The sequence below is a fragment of the Streptopelia decaocto genome, assembly GCF_964273445.1.
Source record: "Streptopelia decaocto genome assembly, chromosome: 6".
NCBI lineage: Eukaryota > Metazoa > Chordata > Aves > Columbiformes > Columbidae > Streptopelia > Streptopelia decaocto.
In genome coordinates this window covers 58675307-58697058 of record NC_138660.1, presented here as the reverse complement: position 1 = coordinate 58697058, position 21752 = coordinate 58675307, and the positions used below count along the sequence as shown (strand labels likewise).

The 21752-nt window shown below is 43.9% G+C and overlaps 2 protein-coding genes across 4 annotated transcripts in view; one reads left to right on the top strand and one right to left on the bottom strand.

Annotated features, from left to right (window-relative positions):
- Positions 1–21752, top strand: part of CFAP221 (cilia and flagella associated protein 221) — a 53118-nt gene that overhangs the window by 4114 nt on the left and 27252 nt on the right. For 2 of the 3 annotated variants that reach the window (XM_082055477.1, XM_082055475.1), the window contains exon 2: positions 589–685. The exons of the other annotated variant lie outside the window; for it this stretch is intronic. The gene's annotated coding sequence lies outside the window, so the exon portion shown is untranslated. The remainder of the gene's footprint in view (positions 1–588; positions 686–21752) is intronic. 3 annotated transcript variants of the gene reach the window in all.
- On the bottom strand, positions 178–19402 carry SCTR (secretin receptor; the record flags this gene model as incomplete). The annotated part of the gene is given in 17 exon segments (XM_082055478.1): positions 178–354; positions 1364–1405; positions 1588–1726; positions 1822–1913; positions 4602–4671; positions 5703–5763; positions 5855–6008; positions 7188–7320; positions 8276–8373; positions 8667–8770; positions 13304–13414; positions 15226–15352; positions 19188–19238; positions 19242–19268; positions 19272–19337; positions 19340–19360; positions 19364–19402. Coding segments are annotated over 17 exon segments (1512 nt in total).

Genomic DNA, 21752 nt, shown 5'->3' with positions numbered 1-21752 from the left:
CCCATTTTGCCTTGCAAAACAACTCAGGTGCTACACAGGATATAAATGAACAGATGTGCTTCAAGAAACATTGACCTACAGCCAAGTCCGGCTTTTGGATACACAAGACTCCCAGCACGGTCCATGGGACTTAACCATGTGTATCTGGGCATGGAGGTATCCTCTAGGCATACGGCGTTAAAGCGCGCTTGATCTTTGGAGGGTTCCTCTCCTGCGGTCTGCTGGGCTGGACCTCACCATCTGCATCTCTTGAGTGAAGCCGCTTCCCCCATTAATCGCTGAGGTTCTAAGATGCTGACGCAGTTGTTTGCTTAAATGCCACTGCTTCCATTTTCTCTGAACTTCCAGCTGAACCTAGGTAGAAAGGTCACAAAATACTTAGTTCAGCTAGTTTATCTTGGAGCCCAGCATTGGGGAGAGCAGTATAACGGGAAAAGGAGAGTGGGTTACCTTTGCCAAGGTTTGGATTTATTTATTTAACCCCCAGTTTAAGGGGTTAGGCTAGGGCCTTATTCTTGTCACTTCTTGTGATACTGTTGTTGCAGCCACACAATTTTTTTGTTAACCTGTTTTTCTGTTTAATTGCAGGTGAAACTGTTCACAGAGAGCTGGTCTAAGCGTTTGCTTTAGATTTTTCCAAGATCTTTATTTCAGTTGTAAAACTGGGACATTTTGGCAGTCTAAGGTAAAAAAATGCAGATTTTCTTTTCAAAACAGCTTTTTCTGAACTCTGTTAAAAGATCAGTCAAAGTACTTCAAACACCTCCTCCACTTCAAAGTGACTTTTTCTTCCAACTCTAAGGACTAAAGTATTTTTGCTTCCTTCCAATAACTTCAGGATCTCCCATGTTTGGACAACGTTTTACCCCCAGCTCTAGCAGAAGGAGCATTTCAGATTGCAAGTTCTAGCCCAGAAGCCTGAGAGTCATAATACAACTAAAAGGAAGTGGTCCCACTTCCAAAAGCTTTACCTTATGAGAGTTCCTAATAAAGCTGGACTGGATACAGCTTTTGATAAATTCCTCCCAAGGATTAAGCAAAGAAAACAGCCGTGGGATGACAGATAATAGTACCATACATCAGAACCAGGTGATTGTGAGTGTGTGTGCGGGATGGTACTCTCACCCTCCGTTCCCAGACAGTAATGATGTTATCTGATTTACGAAAGGGCCGCAATAGTGAAGTTTGCATCCAGCATACAATTACATGGGTTTGCCAGGTCTAGGATGTATTTCACAAGTGACGTTAGGTAGCTGGGAAGAAAACCCTGAGATAAAACATGTAACTCATTGGAGAACTTATCCTCCTTGTTAATGAGGCATGCTTGAGCAATAAAAAAGAATGTTATATATATGAAACTCACCTCACCATTAAGAAAACAATAAAGCACAGCCACGACGAAGCCCTAAAAGATAAAAGAACCATGGTCACAGATTTAGAATTCCATTTGCAGATTTTGAATGGGGATGAACACCTCAAGGGAAATCAGAGCACTTGGTTTTGCCATTGGGACTCTGTTCCATTGCAGAGTTAAATGTTATACCTCTTTTTCTTACTGTAAAGAAATAATAGCTTGTCAAATATTACCTGGAATGATCCAAGAGCCAATTCAAAAAAAAGCTGAATTTCCATTGTGCCGCTGCTTGTGTCTTCGGGGAAAAAAGCAAAGATGATGTAGTGGACCCCAAAGAGAGGGATGAGGAGGAGTGTTGACTTCGCAAGTCTCCTGAGAATGAAATCAGCAGGAAAAGACAGTGTAGAAGGAGCAAGGGGATCTCGGGTGGGCTCACGAGGCATAAAGTTGCAATGTAAGGGGCATACTTGTATTGGTTGAAGTCACTGCTCCGTCCTTCAGGAGAGCTGAGCTTCTTCATCAAGATTCTTAAAATGTTGACAAAAAGAATGAAATTAATCTGAAGGGGAAAAAAAAAAAAAAAGAAAAAAAGATGTGAAAACAGCCAAACACGAAAAACAAATGCCCAGTAACCACTTATGTAACTGCCACGTACCAGCAGAGCCAGTTTGGGGTGTTTGAGCTGAGCAGGAAGAACAGAGGGGCTGGGGCTGGCCTGCCTGTGTCCCTGTCCCCATCCCGGTCCCTGTCTCTCCAGCCTGTCCCACCACCCTGGGCTCTGGTGCTGGCTGTTTTCCCTGCTGGTTTGCTGCAGCTTTAGTTATGGGGATGATCGTGGCTTGTTGTCCGGGCAAATTACCAAATTGCAGCAAGACCAGGCACATCAGTAGGATCCCTTCAGGCAGTGTCCTTCTCACAAACTCTGCCCAGTCTGGCCCCACTTTGCGTGCCAGCGAAGGGGCAACACCAGAGCTATGGCTTGTTAACTGGGACTGCAAATGTCATTTGATCCCTGCCAAAGACACATTGTGGTTTGGGAAGATGGAGGCAAAGTAGTTTAAAGTGGTGATAGGAGAAACTCTGAAGTTCTTACTTTTGCATTTTCCCCCTCTCCAAGTGTGAATATCAGATAAAAATGCTGATCTGCTGCTCAGCTAGGACAAAGGTGAAACAATAGCTGCTTCTGCTCATTTGACCCTCAGGCAAAGAGCAGCAGTCAGGGGAAGCAGAGCCAGCCCCAGCACCTCACAGCCATAGCATCAGAGACCAACCTGGGCTTTATCTGCCTTTTGTTTCAGGGCTCCAACGTTGCCCTGCACCCCTCCTGCCCCCTGACCTGTACCCAAACCCCTTTTGTGACACCCTGCACCATGGCAGGCCCTCAACCCCTCCCTGTGCCTGGAAACACCATCACAGCAATGCATCCTCTTCGTGGTGGCTTGGACGTGTCTGTGGGTGCCACAGCAGGGTCCTGAGTGGTGGGTGGTTTCCGTAAGAGAAACAGGTCTGCTAGATGGGACAGACCTGGGATGTCCCTCCATTCCCAAAATTATTGGATGCAGAGGGAGCAACTGTGGCTGTGCGGTCTGGGCTGCTGAGGGTGTCTGGAGAGGGCTGGAAGTTTGAGGAGCTGGTGGAAGGTGAGGAAAGGAGCAGAGCTGGGAATAGCGAGGGGTGTGGAACATACAGGAAAGACTGAAATATTTTGGGGGTGATGTGGCAAAAAGGAGGTCCAGGTCTGCAGATTCTGGGGTTTTTAACCCAGCAGGCCAGGCATAAGCAGTATAGGCTGAGCAGGACGTTTGCTGATGAAAAACTACTGGGGAAGGGGGATGGTGGGATTCCTGCTGGGAGGGACAGTCCTTGGGCAGCAGGGCAATGTATGTCAGCCCAGGAGCACAAAGGAGTGTATGGGTGTTGATTCTCTGCCCTTTGAACTGCTGAGGACTGTGTGCTGTGAGGAATAGAGATTAGATCTGAATTCTGAAGGACAGGTTGTTTGTTTGTCTGTGACTATGGTCTTGAGAAAAGCCTCTTAGGTAAAGAGGCAGAGTCATACAGGCGGCTCCTGCCTTAAGCGGCTAAGCTAGATGTGATCAGGGTTTTGAGGAAACCCAGGATTTAGATAAATTAAGATTGTGCTTTTTGCCTTGCAGAATGCCTGGGCCTTGTTGTCATTTAAATATTGCTGAGTGGCTCCTGGAGCATAAGAGTTATTTCATCGAGAAAAATAAACGCTATGGCCCTGTTAAATTAATCCTGAATCTCTTGTGTGGTCTTCTGCTTGTCTCGTGGGGGTGAAGGATTGCTCAGTGCTAAATGGGAGCAGAACTTTAACTGACCACCTCTGCTGCTTGAGTGTCCAAGAGAGCAGTTGCAGTTTGTGTTTGGCTCCTACTGGCAACACAAAACTCTTAACCAATTCTTGAGTTCTCACTTGGAGTGTCAGCAGGTTACTTGAGACTAACTAGCAGCTTGAGTGTTTCTGTACTAGGGCTTCAGACTGGTCATTGCAGTGTGCTCTGCCCCAGAGCATCACAGTTGGCCAGAACATTTATCTCCAAGAAGCAGCTCCATCCCCGTGGTACCTAAGGCTCTGAAGGTGAGCACCAGCAAATGCTCAAACCATAGGTGCTGAGTACTATTTGTACCAAACCATTCATGACATCGCTACTGGACTGGGCAGGTTCACACTGAGTTTCAGTGCCTGTGCAGTGAGCAATGCCATAATAGTATATATAATTCCAGCCCACTAATATATGATGTGTGTAGCCTGTGAGCTGCTTTCATTGCTGAAAACAAAAGCTAATGGTCATGTAAGGCAAGTTGGTTTTGGCTTTGCTGAGAGGGGCATTGACCAGGAGACACAAAGACGATTGTACTGAAATGTACGGCCACTGCGTTTCTCCTCCAGAGACTTCCTTGAAACAGTCCAAAACAAGCTTCCACAAGCCAGCCAAGTTCATATGAAATCAACAGGATGTGGAAACCTGATCTTCTTCAGGCTCTTGCTTCTGGGGAGGACCTTATATCTTTCCTTGTGAACTTTTCTTCAGGGCATTTAGTTACTGACTAAATCCTGCTGAGCAGAAGTTGCTTAAGCAGTAATTCATGTGTTACACCAGTTCAGGCACATGTCTAAGATCAGTTCATTAACACAGTTCTAAAGCACATTGACTAGATGATCTCTGACTTCACAAGATTTGAAAATACAGTCTGAATTTGCATGTCCCAGAAAAAAACTTACAAAAATAGACAAAACTACAGGGCCCCTAATGATCCACCAGGTATTGGCATTAGTGTTAATGTCCCAACACCTGTAAAAATAGAAGAGAAGCTGCAGTCAGTTATCAAAACACTGGTGTCTTTTCAAAGGGGTTTAGTCTGTTTTACACTTCAGATACGCCCATGTTCCCTTCTACAAAATTAATTTCCTGTTCTCACTTAGCTGTACAACATTTCTGACAGAAAACAGTTTACCTGCACAGGACGAAAATATGTCCTGCCTTAAAGTACAACCACTGCTCAAAATTTTGGAAGGGAGAAGAGAAAGGAGGAAAGTTCTACCCATCAGAAAGTCAGATACAGATGCTGAAAACATTGCAGGCTGAATCGATACCTGAAGGTTACTTCCTATCCTTGAAAATTACAGAATCACAGAATGGTTGCGGTCAGAAGGGACCTTTGGAGATCATCCAGTCCTAACCACCTGCTAAAGCAGGTTTGCTAGAGCAAATCATACAGGAACGTGTCCAGGTGGGTTTTGAATGTCTCCAGAGAAGGAGACTCCACAGCCTCTCTGGGCAGCCTGTTACAGGGCTCTGGCACCCCCAAAGTAAAGAAGTTTCTCCTCATATTCAGATGGAACCTCCTGTGCTTCAGTCTGTGCCCATTGCCCCTCATCCTATTGCTGGGCACCACTGAAAGGAGCCTGGTCCATCCTCTTGACACCCACCCTTGAGATATTTATAAACATTGATGAGATCCCCTCTCAGCTTCTCTTCTTCAGGCTGAACAGACCCAGCTCTCTCAGTCTCTCCTCATGAGAAAGATGTTCCAGACCCCTAATCTTGTAGCTCCCTGGTGGACTCCCTCCAGTAATTCCTTGTCCTTCTTAAACTGGGGAGCCCAAAACTGGACACAGTGCTCCAGATAATGCTCAAATGAAATTCGAGGTTCTTTCTCAGGTTGTTTAGCTGGACCTCTACTCCCAACCACACAACAGTGGTGTGGTGGTAGGTTTGCTTGGCTGCAAGTAGGTACAAATGTGCAGGACCCCATGGAGCAGCCGGTGCAGGGGCTTTGTGCTCCCCCTGGTGTGCCACCTTCTCTCCTTCACACAACTTACCCAATATTTTCATGGAGTTGCCTAGCAGTCGCCCATGCGGCCACAAACACAGCTGGGGCACCTGTGATTGGAAAAGGTAATTACTGCTCCACAAATCCACCCCAAAGGAAAAACAAACCCACAGTTATTCTTACTGAAAGGAGAACCAGTACCCCATCCCAGGGCGGTGAACCACCAGAAGAATTTCCTTTCCGAGAAGAAAGAAATAACCAGGAGAGTGTGGAGATACAGTCCCTCCACAAGGAGCCAGCTGTAGTTAGACATGATGCAATACTGGAAGAAGACCATGGTGAGCTTACACCCTGCCTGAGGAAAGAGAGGATAATTAGCTTCTGCCTGGGTTCATATCTACCTTCTAACAGAGAAGCAGTTGTAAATAAATCTTGGCAAACGGAGATTTTATAGCAATTAGGGGACTAAATGCATGACCTTGAGACAGGCGTTCACATGACAAGAAAGCAGGACTGACACTCATAAATGCATTTATCAACTGCCTCAGTAGCAAGAACCAAATGGATGGATGCATGGGTTTGGGTTACTGTCTGAGAGGAGTTTCACTGTTACTACTTTATTAGTATCAGCAGCACTGATATCACCTTAAAGAAGCACATGAATGTATTTGTTATCCTTTTTTTCCCAAGAAAAAGGGTTGATAAAGACAAGATTTGCTCAAAATGTTCTTATTCAGCAACAAAAATCCAGCAAAACTGAGGAGGACAAACAAAAAAACAAAGCACCTTTTTTTTTTTTTCCCCACTCCCTAACTCTTATATTTTGGTTTACAGCATTGATCATTGTCTCCAGTGTTTCCCCCTGCCCCCGGTTTTAAAAATATTTTGCTGCCAATAAAAAGGAAAAAATTAATTCAAAATTTGGGAGGTTCCCCTTCCAGGCTTTCTGGGTGCAAACCCGTATCTTACTATCAGGCCTCATACTGTAGTATAACTCAGCAATATTTAATGTGTTCTCATACTTTTCCTGCCAGCCCCATCTACCAAGATCTAAAATCCACATACAAATTTCCACCCTGGTACTGTATCCTGTATTCACAGCCTGAGACACCCATGTTTAGGCATTTCTGGGTCAACGTACTGAGCTCCTGGTGTCTTCTGTGGTCACCTAGTCAATGCAATCAAGATAATCAATGCAGGTGCCTACTTCAAACTGACCTGTACTCATAAGGGCATCTATAGCCACGAGGAATTGCACTTGGGTTTCTGTGTGTCTGCTCCAGCCTGGGCTGCTTTTGTGTCTTCATGCCACCACCACCCATGCAGAATCCCCCCAAAGAGAGGAATCTCAGCCGGGAACAACCAACACGCAGGATGGAGCGATGGAGAAGGGACCAAGCATACCTTTCCTCTCCTATAACCTCTCATGCTGAATGGAAAGTTGAGACAGAGATTTCCATCCCTGCACACTAACTACTGCTGGGATCCTGCTGGGAAACTGAGGCACGGAGCAAGCTGGAAGGCAGAGGGTTACCGTGTATGCCCCGCAGTAATTTGTGTCTTCAGAGGAAAACAAAACAGCGTCCTTGATGAAGTTGGATGAGGCTCGCAAAATGAACGATGTGAAGAGGTGCATATGGATGTAGTTTCTTGTGCAGCGAAGTCTTCTGTTACAAAAAGACAGGGATCCTATGAAGTCACATTCCCAAACCAATGCAGGTAGCCTGTGGCTGTCAACAGCAGGTTTCAATCCTTGTTAATTCTAAGCTCACAAATTAAGAACATTGTTTTTCTGTCTATGAAAGGAAAAAGAACACATTTCCCAAGAGAGATATCCTAGACAGGACCTTAAAATGCTAAAGTCACATCTGCTCCAGTCAGGTAGTTTGACAGCAGAACTGCAATTTCACACCAGGATGCTTGGTCTAGCATCCCTCCCTCCTTTCTGGAGTAACATGAACCCAAGCTGTTCACCCACACCTGGGTGCATTTATTTGGTTTGCCACAGAGTACACTGATGCCTGCCAATGTTTTAAGCATTAAATTTCCGCATAATCTGGGTCTGGAGGCTGTGCAGCCTGAAGATGAGATTGTAAAGTAGTTGGGGTTCCTTCTACCCAGAGGCGCCGCCTTGACACTTATTGTAGGGGAAATTCATTTCACTGAATAAGCAGCAAAGTACAAATTCCAGGTTATAAGGATGTGTGAAAATAAGCTGTCAGATTGCTGCTATCAACCTGAAACACCTTCCCAGAAGCCAGTACAGCAGCACGTAAAGTTTTAGCCACAGTCTCAAGTGGGGAAAAGAACAGCAGTGGGAAAGACAGTCTGCCCAAGGGACACTGAAGTCATGGGAAGACCTCAGCGGGGAGGTGGTGCAAACACCTGTCTGCAAAATATGTCCAGCTGCATTTTGGAAAGGACAGAAGAGCACAATATGAGGAGCAGGCCTGACATTTTCTGGGAGTGAAGACTCGGAGATTATTTTTATCACTGATTTCTGTGAAGGGTTTCAGAATTTCTTCAATTTTTAACTTGCCCTGAAAGCCAACAGATGGATCTGTGCTAGCTGAGATGACCAGAAGCCCTAGCCAAATACAAACCAGAGATGCTTCTCCTCACCTGAAAGAGACCAGGACTGCTAAGGCTATCATCAGCGTCACAAGAGAGGTGCAGTATCCGATGGTGTACATGGTCTTCAGAGTCATGAAATAGGAACGCTGTACGGGAACATAGATTGACGTCTTTACCTTTGACTGTCTGGTAGCAATCAGCCCATACCAAGAGAAAGGGGTCCCCTCTTATTTAACAAACACATTTTCTTGTACAATCAGCTACTGAAGTTTTACCCTGAGGAACCCATTCTGATCATCTGTAGGAATCATTTAAACTGAAAACCACCTGTAACAATAACCCCACCTGAGCTAAATCACAACATCATTCGGTTTCTCCTTAACATGTTCCCCCAGGGCCCCAAAGCAGCAGATCTGTGGTCACAGGCACTTGGACTTACTCTTGCCTCATTTGTTGTGTCATTGACATTGTAGCCACAAGCAATATCAGGTCTTGGATACGGGTCTGACCAACCCTCACTTGTACAGTTTCGGTAGACAAAACCTGTGTGGTAACAACACAAAAAAAGACAAAAACAGGTGTGGTCATTTCCAAGTGTATCTTTTTTGTCTTCTGGAATCGGTCACCAATGTGCAGGGGTTGCTCCAAGAGCAAAGAGAATATTTTCCCCCAGGCAGCGCACTCTGCATTGGTGGAGGTGAAATGCAGCTGAGCTAATGATGTTGATACTTGCCCAGTGTGCTTGTGTGGGTCATAATATTGTTTGCCGAATCAAGGGATGACTGTGATGGATGTGTTTTTATTAATTGCAACATAAATAATGCTGTTCGGTACATCTGGTGTTTCTTGGCCAGTGTTCCAGGATCAGCAGCAAACACATGACTTTTTCAATCACAGATTCATACTCCATGCAAACCTGATACTTTCCCGAATGCTCCCACCTCCTTACTGTGGTTTGTCATGGTCTGAAGAGAACATAAAACTTTAGATACAGATTTTTTGTGAGATTTAAATGAAAATTAAAAGGTTTGTCCCCACAGCTAGGTCTGGGCATTATCTTACGTTATTGATTTCCTTGTTTATTTGCAAATGAAAGGCTAGGATTGGATTCCCATCACTTAACTTGGACTTCTGAAAGCTAAATGCTTGAGTCCAGCTGTGTCCCTCATGGCTGTCTCTCTAGTCAGTGGCAAAAAAGAGGCATTTGCAGAATTCATCTCATTTTCAGAAAGACATCTGCAGAGTGCACCTTGTCTGACCCACTTCTGCTGGGACCTCTGACTTTTAGAATCCTAAAGCTGGGAGAGATTAATCCCCAGCCAGTTGCACATGGTTGAATAGGACAGGTTTGAACACATCCATATTCATGTTTGGCACTAAAGTGGAAGTGGGAATTCCTGTCCTACACGCCTTACAGTCTCACAGGAGGAAAATGACCCCACCAGGCATGTAGGTCATGTGCTGAAGAGAGGAGAAACTTTTAGAAGGAAGTAAAACCACTGCCCACTGTCCTCATCACATTAATCTGTCAGGTAGGAGCCACACCTTAGAAACATGCAGTGAAATCCTGGCTTTGCTGTAGTAATGGCAAAGCTAGCAAAGATTTGGAAAGGGCCTGAAATTAGCAGTGCTTCATAGTAGAAACCTGGCTGGAAGACACCATAAAAGTCTCCTTTTGCCCACACACTTAGCTATGGAGACTCTGGGGCACTCCATGTCTGCAAAAAATCCCTGCAGTGTTGAAGGAATGGAGGGAGATGCTTATGCAGCAGTGCTTGGCACTGGTTTATGCTCTTTGGAACCCTGCTGGGACTGGCTGACTCTGGTGGCCTGACATCATGTCTGCGCTTGATTTGAACTCACCTCTGTGAAAGTGCAAAGCACAGCAAACATGCAGAGATCTCCAAGCAGGGAGAGCTCTGGGTGTGTCAGTATCAGACTCTTATTCTGATGCGTTTATGAACACCTTGTTCCAGCTTAGCATCTTTGGAAGGGCCAGGTTTGCTTTTTAAACCAGGTTTTCCATACCCTGCTGCAGTGCAGCAATGACAGAAGATGAACAACTCTTCCAAACTGTTATCCCCAACCTGTCCTGGCACCCGGCAAGGGAGTGGTGTGGTAACAAATTCTGTATTTCAGTTTCAATTATTAAGACACAAGTACTTAACTGAGACCAAGTGTTGTGCTTGTAAACATGCCTGTAACTAATTTTTACCTGAAGATATCAAATCGGATCAGACAAGAGGTGAAGTTCGGTGTTGGTGCACGTGTGCAATTGCATTATATGCAATGCATGGGAGATTGTGGAGGGCATATGATATTGATGGACATGAGCACAATTTTAACAATGCTACTTGCTTATGGGTGACACACACTGGGGAAACTGCAGCTCGGAGCAGGTTTGGGGTACTAATTGACAGGAAGCTCAACATGAGCCATCAGTGTGCCCGGGTGGCCAAGAAGGCCAATGGTATCCTGTCCTGTATCAAAAATAGGGTGGTCAGCAGGACAAGGGAAGTGATCCTTCCCCTGTGCTCTGCATTGGTGAGGCCACACCTGGAGTATTGTGTTCAGTTCTGGGCCCCTCAGTTCAGGAAAGACATTGAAGTGCTGGAGCGAGTCCAGAGAAGAGCAACAAGACTGGTGAAGGGACTTGAGCATAAGACCTATGGGGAGAAGCTGAGGGAGCTGGGGTTGTTTAGTCTGGAGAAGAGGAGGCTTAGAGGTGACCTCATCACTCTCTAGAACTACCTGAAGGGAAGTTATAGCCAGGTGGGGATTGGTCTCTTCTCCCATGCAGTTAGCAATAGGACAAGGGGGCATGGGCTTAAACTCTGCCAGGGGAAATTTAGGCTGGATATTAGAAAGAAATTCTTTACAGAGAGAGTGGTCAGGCATTGGAATGGCTGCCCAGGGAGGTGGTGGACTCGCCATCCCTGGAGGTTTTTAAACTGAGATTGGACATGGCACTTAGTGCCATGATCTAATAAACGGACTAGAGTTGGACCAAGGGTTGGACTCGATGATCTCTGAGGTCTTTTCCAACCCAGTCGATTCTGTGATTCTGTGATCAGTCTAATGATGGGTGCTTGGTGTTTGCTGATGCTTTGGAGGCTTTCGGAGTCACCTAGGCAAGGGGGAACACTGGCTAAAGGGATGGCTGTGGAACTGGGACCATCCAATGTGGCCTTCTCCTCTGCCTCTGAATCCCCACAGTCATCACACCTGTCCTCATTTCTTGCCTGAGACACAATGTGCAAGTCTGGATGTGAACTTCAGTTATGTTATTTGGTTCCAGATTATTTTTTTTCTTTGTTTCATTATGCAGGAAGGGGGCAGACAGTTTGGGCTGCAAATGCAAGTCTAGATGTCAGCACAAAGCTCAACGCACAGCGACAGGGGCTTGGTCAGAGCTCAGGGCTATCTGCATCCCTTAATGTATGGATCTTTGGCATTTGTGGCTGCCCATCTGCTTTGTAAGTGGTGAGGAGAGAAAAATTCTGCTTTTTTTCAAGCAAACAGATCTTTGTTTTTCTTCTGCAAAATTGCTTCAAACAGGTCAACAACTGTAGCAGTGATTAAACTCGTGAGTCATGGGCCAACCGCAGGATAAAATCCAAGAAGAATGTGGCTATGAGAATGAGAATAAACTATTGCTGACTTTACCCAAAATGCCAGATGCAGAGACCAAAATAAGATGCAAATGCTCATAGACCATGTCTTGGGTTTCTGTTTTGAACACTGTCACTATGATTACAGCTGTTAGACTATCTCCAAGATAATGCAAGGCACGTTTGAGACGTATTATGACCTTTGGATGTACAAATTCCTGTTTTCGTCCCCGGTGCAAAGGCCAGAGGCAGGGAGCAGTTCCCTCTAGTGGCTGTACCAGCAGGGATTCATTTAATGCATCTAAGGGCCGGAATCACTACGCTGAAGATTTGTGAGCCAGACTGATGATTTCTTCAGTGACCTGTGTCTTTGTGTAGTTTATCCTGTCTTTAAACCAGATTATAGGATTCATTGGGCAGCTTCTATTTGTGCATATAGAAAGTAGCATGGTATTTATTTTAATCCTAATAGCTCATGTCTGGTTTTATTCCAAGAGCACTAAGTCCTTCTCTTGTGATTTATCTCATCTTTACTAGACAATCTAGCACTTTGTTTCCCTTTCCTCCCTCCATAAAATAAATCTGTCTGCTTTTCTGTAAGTACTGGACCTCACTAGTCCATGTCCTACAACCGAAAAATGCAAAGCCCTCTCCTGATTTGAACCATTAACTCACTAAAGAGAAATGTAGGCACATTTCTTGGGCATTGCTGAAAAGTATAAGTGAACAGAAAGCAGGCAGAAACTCCTACTTAATGTCTCATGATACTGTAGTATACAGGGAATAACATTTCACTCAATTTCTATCTTAGAAATCCCAGCGAAATGACAACAAATGTTGCTTGAGCTCATATCTTTGTGAGCAAGTTGTTTGGTGAGCCATGAAAGCTGAGTTCCCATGAATTTGTGTCACTTGTGTGGAGCCTGTCACCAGCCAAGGGATGAACCTCCAGTCCAGATTTCCTCTTGATGGAGCCAAAAAAAAGGTTCTTTTCCCCCTACCTGGCTGGCTGTTTTGCCAAAACTTTTATGAAGGTAACACTGTGTGAAGTTTTGTCCCTGTCAAGCTCAGCTGAGATCAGTCACTGACTCCTAGTAGTTATTAGAAGGGGAAAGATGGACATAAATATATAAACACAGAACCTGAGTGGAGAAAACTCCTTCCTTCAATAAACCATGCTAAAAAAGTGCTTCTCAGGATAGTATTTGCTTCCTGCACTTTTCTCTACCTGGCTAAGAAAAATAAAAACTAAAAACTTCTTGGTACTTTAATTCCAGGCTTTCCCATATTTACCTTAATGTTGGAAATGGAACAGCTATGTGACCATTGGTCTTTAAAAGAAGCAAGGACATAATTTCACTTCGAGTTCAGACCTGACAGTGGCATCTTTGTAAATACACATTTAAAAATAAAATAACAATTTAAAAAAAAAATCTGGGCAAGAAAAGCACATTTTTAGTGTTACCTTTTTTCCCAGTGAGCATCTGGAAGAATTCAGGACACTGAGCATTGACAGTCTGTCCCACGGCGGACGAAGGCCAGCAGCTCATGTTATCCCACATTCCAGCACATCTGCCTGAGGAGGGCAACAACAGAACACCAGGGACCATCTCCCAGTGACAAAACACCATGAAACTTCTCCTGACAATGAAACACTCTGAAACATCTCCAAGCAACCAAACACCATGCAATGTCTCCCAAGGACCAAGACAGCTACAGGAACATAAACGTTCAGTTCTCTGAAAAGCAAGCTGGATGAGACAGAGCAAGTCCTGTTGAGACCTGGATAGGACAGAACAGGTCCTACTTGCTTCAAACCAGCTTCAGCAAGCTCCAGGGCCATCCCATTCTGGTCCCTGGGTTCACTGGTCTCTACTGTGCAGACAAAGAGGAACTTGGGTCATTGTGAACTTTGCATCAGGCCCTTGGCTATCCCTCTGTCTTCTGGTAAATATTGAATGGCCCTGGAAAGATGAAGGAAACCAGATGTGAAATGTGCCACACGCCGCGCACGCTCGCTGAAAACCGAGGGGAGGAAATGTGAGTGTTCTCTTCAAATGCTTCATGCTTTATAAGGCCTCCCTCCATTAGCCTGACAAAAACATTTACCTTTCTAGAAATGCATTGATTTCTTCCTGCACAACAGTCCTAGTGCCTGGAAATACAGAGCTTTTCACAGCCAGGGCACTTCAACTCTGGTGTCCTCCCTGTGTCAATGTTTGTAGGACCTGGTAGCCATTTACTTCAAAGCAATAGTTTAACAATAAATGAAACATCACCTTGGGAGATATTTATGCCTAACTGTGCTGAATTGTTTGGGTTATGGGAACTTCATGCCAACACCACTGGCATAAAGTCCCCACATCAGACTCAGTGCACAGAAAGACCTGGCAAAATTACAACAATTCATAGGCAAGCTTCAATAATTGCTTGCAGTTATCAGTCTGAGACCTCCTGTGTGGAGGGGTTTTGATAGATAAAGATCTGTTGCTGAATTAGTCAGGCTCAAAGGAATCTCAAGGCCGCTTTGAGAAGCTGAGAACAGAATCTGCTGTGAGAAAGAGGGGCGTTCCTCAATCAGCGGGGTCCTGGCGTGACGTGAATCGTCGGACGTATCATCAGTGAGACTCCAGCACATGGACAGCCCATGATACTCATTTAGCAAATCCATGCTTGGAGCATGGACGCATGATTAGAATATAGTTGCATATATAAGGAGGCTTGTTTCTGTAATAAATGGCTTTAGCGTGATTCACATTGAATCGAATTGTTTTGCTGAGTCCTTTATCGCTCCAACACTCCTGCACATGAACACACTTGCTCAGCGGTGGAAGGAAAGCTGTCTACATGATGAGAAATCAGTATCACAAGACCTTCACAGGCAAAAAGCTCCTTTATATGATGAAAAATCCCTTCTGAAATGCAAGGACTCTGTTATGTGACAGTAAGTTAGAGCAAAGAGGATGCACTGAGGACCTTCAAGCCATGTGATTTGAATGTTGGCTGCTGGTATTCATTGATTTTCAGGCAAATGTAGTTAATTAAATTTGCATTTACTGGGCTGGCTTTATAAAAACATCCTAGTCCAATAAGAGGAGAATTCCAAATCCTCTGCAATTTCCAAGATTTTGCTGCTGATGTGCTCTGTAGTTGTGAGGACGGCAGTTCAGCAGCTGAGTTAGAAGGCTCCTATGACTGTTGCTGTCACAAAATCAAAATCCCACTCTTGGAGCCTTATAACAGATCTTACCTGTTTCTCTGCTCCTAAATGAGAGATGTATACAAGGTGCATGCCTCCTACGGGAAGGAATGTGGGGTTATCTGATTTTGAAACCACCCAGATAATCGGAGAACAGATTTTATTGTGCACGTTCACCCAGCATTTACCTGAGCTCAGGAGCAGATCATTTTCAGGAGTTCTGTTCTTTGCCTCCAGGGACAGAGTCTCAGCACAGTTTTCTTCTTCTTTTTTCAGGACACTCAGGAGGTCACAGATGGGTGGGACAGCCCTGCCCTGCAAATTGTAAAAGCAGCAGAATCACTTTTCCTCTTAAATCTTACATGCCCTCGACAGGATTTACTCTTCTCATGCTCACGTTCCCCATGCAACCCTTACAGCTGGCTGTGGGCAATATTTCCTTGAAATACAGTCAATTTTCCTAATTAAGTCTGCTTTTTTATAGTAGCAGCAGGCAAGCACAGACTGAATTTCTGCCTTCTCCCTTTTGCTGATGTTACTGTTATTGAGAAAAATGAATGTTATTCTGCCAAATTAAGTATATGAGCAGGATACTCTTCCAAAAGACTGCAGAAACATCCAGAGCACTGCTGGACTCTCCTAGAGCAACAGAGAATTAATTACTTGCCCCTGGCAGTGCTAAACCATAGACCTGGCAGGTAATTTTCCAGGTCACAAATGATCCAAATATGTCACTGGTTTCAGACCACCCAAGCCTGTTTCACTGCTACCGCTGCAGGAGCCAACCCGAAAACAGATTTTTGAGAGAGTCTTGATGGTAATTTGTCCTAAGGTAATTTTCTTACCTTCCCACCTTTCTGCCTCTTCCCTTCTCCCAAAGCAATGTGGAAATGTTAGTCTTAACTTGATCCTGATGTAACAATTAAATGTGCAGTTTATGTTATATGTAGCTGGACCAAAATGAAAGTTCAAACCAGCTACCAACCATTAAAATGGCATGTAGTAAAAATAATGGCAAAATTATTTGCAGGACAAGGTCCCAGTTATTGTGTCTTGCAGTAGAAAAGCACTTTTACTGGTTTTGCCAGTTTTTATTCTTGACAACAGCAATACTGAATATAAGTTGCTTCCCATTAGAAAAAAATCAGATAATTCCTCCCTCATTAATCAACCCAAAAATCTTTATAAATTCCCACAACAAAACTTACACATACATATATATATATATATACACACACACACACATACGTAGACACACATACATTTGTAGAAGCAAGTCATCAGGATGTATTATTTGAAAAGTATCCGATAAAATTTTTTAATATACTTTATGAAGGGAAAGTATCAAATTACTACTCAACCTAATCAGTCTTGTGGCATTGCTGATCACTTTTAGATTAGATTTAGGAGAAAGAATGATCACCGAAAACCTTGTAATAAGAACTTTCTACAATTGAATTTTAGCCTAACAGACATAAGCAACTATATTCCCACTAATTTTGCCTGGAAGTTTTCCGGCTATTGGATATCTGAACAAAGTTTCGTCTTTTCAGCAGTGTATCATGCCTCATCTAATTGGTCTGTTGTGTTTAACTTCAGCATCTTTCTCCATTGTCTTTGAGCATCATGAAATAACTAAACTAAAAACCATTTGGTTGCATAATGTAATGAATTTTCTGGAATCAAATATGCAAAGAATTCAGATGAAATAAACTATCCTCTGATGCCAGGATTTAAACGCATTTTTACTCCATGTAGTATTTGAAAAAAACAATCCATTTAATCTTTGAAAAAAATATAAATCTCTGACTGGAGTAACATGTCTAAAGAAATGTAATTGCATTTAGGAGTTTCAGTTGTTAGCTGAAAGTTTAATTGATAATTTCTAAATACTGACAGAAATTTTAAACACGCATTATTTATCGTTATCTATTATTATCTACTTTATTACCAACAGTAAAGCAATTTAGCGTATTTTCATAGTTCACAAGTACAAATGTGACAGTTAAGACCTACTACATGCTTCTGCTGTAGTATCTCTGTCCAAATGTTGCCTTGAAAATGCATTTAAAAACTCAGTGCTGAGCATTTGAAGTGGTCAACAGAACCAATTTGGTTTGCCTGTCGATCATTCAAGATTATACTGGACATATGTAAAAATAAATGCTAGTAATCACATTAGTAACAATCTCAGAAACAGGAAAATTGTTCACCTTAAAAAAGGCTGTACATCCTGTGGAAATGGTTTTCTCTTGAGAAATGTAGGTCCTAAGAAAGCTTTTGTTTTAGAAAGAGATTCAAAGCCTACGTTATTTCTTTATGGCCACATTTTTAGTACATTCTACTGTGAAGACCACCCACCCCAATGATCTGATACAGCATATTTTTTCTTACATAAAATGTGTTGCTTAAGCAGGAATATGGTGTAGGTTAACACCTTACAGTTACTCTATTATCCTGCCAAGTGATGTCCACCCTATTCTTCTGATCAGATTTATATTACTGCATAGTAATAGACATATGGGTAACAGGATTTTAAACCCAGAGGAAGCAGAGAGCCTCCGGGTGCTGGTTTAAATATGGGTTTTTTCCCACAAACACTGTTCTTTGGTTGGTCTTTGCCAACACTGGGCTGAGTGGGGCCAGCACGGCTGTTTGCTGAGTGATGCGAAATCCCAGTTCCCGGGCCATGGCCAGATATCCTCGCTTTGATACCCACTGTCTCGCTCGTGTTCTCCAACCTCAACTGGGAGCAAACACTCTGTCCCCGCACCTTGAAATCCATGAGGAAAATGAGCTCCTCTAAGTGCACTTTATTCATCTATTCCTAAACAGTTCCCTGAAACAGCTCCCAGATGTCAGATTTTGATGAGGGGTCAAGACATCCTCCCATTTAGTTTAAAGAAAATATAAGATACCAAAACCATTCCAAACAGAAATAACTGTGATAACTAGATGTCCTGAATGGGCAGCAAGCTGCAGTTTGTGATAATGGCAGCAACAACCAACTAATTTTTAACCTTTGAAATGAATGGATCCAACCACTATTTAAAAAATATAAATAATATTTGCAACCAAGAATTCCCAGCCATTTAATTAGAAAGTAAGTTGGTTTAGTTGAATGAGAGGATTTAAAGGAGAAGAAAAGATGCCCGGCAAAATCACAATAGGTGTTTCGAAGGATTAGAAAAAGAACAATCAGAAGGAGATGCTCTCAGTGCCACCCTGAGCAATGACAGTCCTTTCACAGTCCTTTAAATAGTACCTGAGAATGAGAAACCAAAATTACAAGAAAACCACCACAGTTACTATTTTTACTGTGGAAGATGATCAAAAGGCAAAAAAGTTTGCAGATTACATTCGCTCTGTGATTAAAATATCTAGGCAGAGCTCAGGTTTTCTCAGAGTTTGAACCAAATCCCCTGCTGGGACAGATAGATTGGTTTTCCCATTAGTTGCAATGAAACGGTGATTTTTTGCATTTGCTGAGAGTTTGATCCTTTTGCAACTTCTCACACACAGGCTGGATGTATTTCAGTCTTGATTTTACATTCTTTTAAAATCTGAATGAACTGAGCAGCACCTGGAGATCACAGCCCAGGTTCAGCTGTCCTTCCCAACTGGTGTGAGCACCCGGAGCTCAGCAGTGACAATCTGCCACAGAAATTCCCCGTAAAGTGATAAAGCTAAAAGAAAGAAAACAAACTATTTGGGTCAAACATTGCTTTGCGTTCCTTCAATCTGTGTCAAGGGAAGCATTGCTAGCAGTGGGCATTCCCCCTTAAGGTGTTGCTTGCTGGTGTAAATTAGCAAAGCTGCTCCAAATGGTATTAAGTCCTTCCTCCTTCATCACAGAACTTGCTATGTTTACCAAAGCAGGTTAGTAACACCGCTGTCTTTATACAGATGGGGAAACTGAGGCACGCTGCTGTCTTTACATAGATGAGGAAATGGAGGCATCCAGCATCTAGCCTTCTGGCCACTGTCAATTAATGCAGGAAGCAACAAATGCAAGAATAAAATTAAAAAATCCCAGCTTGTACACAGACCTTTTTAAACAAAGACACCACGACTTCATGGAACAGAGGTGCACTTACTCCGGCAACATGTGATTCCATGCAATTGGGAATAAATAGCTCTGAGCACCTACCAGGACAGTTGAAATCCAGAAGATGGTCACCCAAATGGTCCACATAGTCAATCACAGTCTGTTTCCTTCATCACTTGTGCATCAGTCTGTGTGCCCTCCAGCGTGGCTCTCAGCTCCTTGCACTTCATTCCTTTCCCTCCTTGATTTTTTTTCCTTCCCAGCTTTGACCATCCTTAGCCAATGTTTCTCTCCAGCTGCTGAGCCCTAAAGAGCATCAGTAATGACAGGACACCCCCTCATCCACCCTCCAAGTTCTCCTCCTCCTCTGCAGAAGCCTCCTGTCCCAAGAATAGCAGCACCTCTGTTGAGCATGTTCCTACTATCATCTGCCTCCCTTCCCGGCTATTATTCACTATTATCGACGGGTGTCGCTGGGGAATGATCATTCCTCATGCTCCCGTGATAAGGGACCAAGCAGGACTCCTGTGTAAGATGCCAGCCCCACAACGGCAGAGGTAATCAATCAAGGGGAAACACAGCCCTGGAATAAGAGCCCTGCTGAGAAAGAGGGTTGGAGGAATGTGATGCAGGCTGCCTGCACTGCTCTGCACATGCCTCCCGCGGTGAGCACGCATCCCGAGAGCCAGAAATCAGGAGGCTGGCGGAGGCTGCGGCAGGAGAGCTGGCTGCCTGTGCCTCCAACCAGCCCCAGTCTGGGGTAGGAACCAGAGAAAGGGCAAACAGGGGATCTGCTCTTCCCACCCCTTCCAAAGAGGACCCTAAATGCTCACTGAATTTCACATTGTCATCCAACATCCAGAGAAACAGCCAGTCTGCATTTTGTCCCAATGCTATAGGTTGCAAGAAGCTGTCATGGTTGGATCCTTGTGGTACCTCGTGGCGGGATGTTGATTTAAGCCATCCTGGGTTTCCCGTAGGCAGTTCCCCAACAATCCCTTTCCCTGGCAGCAAAGCACTCTTTGCTTTTCCAGGTTTTCTTTCTGTGGCAAATCTATTGTAAAGGGCTGTGTGCTCACCCTGTGTGTGGGCTCCCAGCTGCCAAGGCAGGTGTTCCCAGCCCTTATTTGCCTACTGCACTTGTAGCACAATAATGAATACATCCTCAATAAAGTTTGCACTGTGCACTAGTGCCCTTTCTCAAAGCAAAGTGTCCTGAAACATCTTTTACCATCTTTTCCAATTTACTGTCACACATCACCCCAGGCAGGTCAAATGTGATGAGGGTCTGCTTGAAATGCAGGTTCTGTCCTCTGATCTGCTGAGAGTGTGCTCCGGATTTACCAGTAAAGTCAATGACTATGGCCATAAAACATCTGGCTCATTACCTGTGTGCTGAAAATCCAGCCATTGGATTAAGCAAGTCATTCGTCAAGCTGCACAATGGAGGAATCCAGCCTTCCTAGTGAGTCTTGCCTTTTCCCATGCCCACTCTGACCACAGTAACTCCAGCTCATCTCTATAGGTGCTCCTTAGGACAGTCGAATCGCAATGCTCTCTGTTTCCCTACACACCATCCTCATGTCTATCCACATCACCAGAGCAGGACTCAGGCACAGGGCAGGATTTGCTCTGCCTGCACGCTACCTCTGTCCTGCCCAGCTGCCTGGTTTGCATCTGCTCCCATGCTCACACAACATCCTTCCCCTTGCAAAAGGCAAATGTTCCAGTCTTCCTTGCCCCCATCCAGACTAAACTTGTAGAAACTTTCATTTCTTGAAGAGCCCTGCTTTCCCATAGGTTTGGGTTGAAACTGGTCGAGCAGTTAAATAAATTGTTAAAGGTGGGTCTGAGAGGCAACCAGACAATGTCATTACAGGAGTCTGAAGAAACCACATTGGCAATGCTGCATCATCTCAGTGGGATGCCAAGTCATTCTCTCTCTTCCTTTGTCTGAAGGTCTATTTTATTATTCCATTCATATTGTAACAGCTTCCCCTGAAAGCCACCATTCTTGTTTGCGTTTGTGTAATAGAGGGAGATTTGCTCCTGAACGGACTTCTGAATGTGGAACATTTTCTGAAATAGGTGATGATTGCCTGGGAGTTTTGGAGAAACGATGTTGCATTTAAACACCAAGGGTCTGAAGGAAGACCCTAATATTTTGTGACTCTCCCATTGTATTCCTGCGCAGGCTGAGCATTTGGAAGAAGCTGAATGCAAAAGAAAACCTGGAAAATTCTCACCTGTGCAAACCATTGCTTGATTCGCAGCACAGCAGATTGTCAGCTCAGCAGGACAAACACTGTGGGCTGGGAAACCCCAGAGCAGCTGCAGACTGCAGAGAATTATTAACAAGACTTCACATATCCTGAAATGAGGTGTTTGTTTAATTAAACAATGTAGTGTTGCACACAGCTGTGTGCATCTACCTTTATTCCTATTCAGCGTATCCATTTTAAATTTGTCACAGCTGGAATTTCTTTCTAGTCTGTAATCTAAATCAGAAATTAAACATGAGAATTTGTTCATGCAGTCTGGAAAAACTTTCAATCATAAATCTAGGAATAAATAAAAAGAAATTACTTTGCTTTGTATTATTCTGATTGTAGGTTGCTTACTTATCACATGCTGACCAACTTTGATGTTAAATATTTATTATTACTT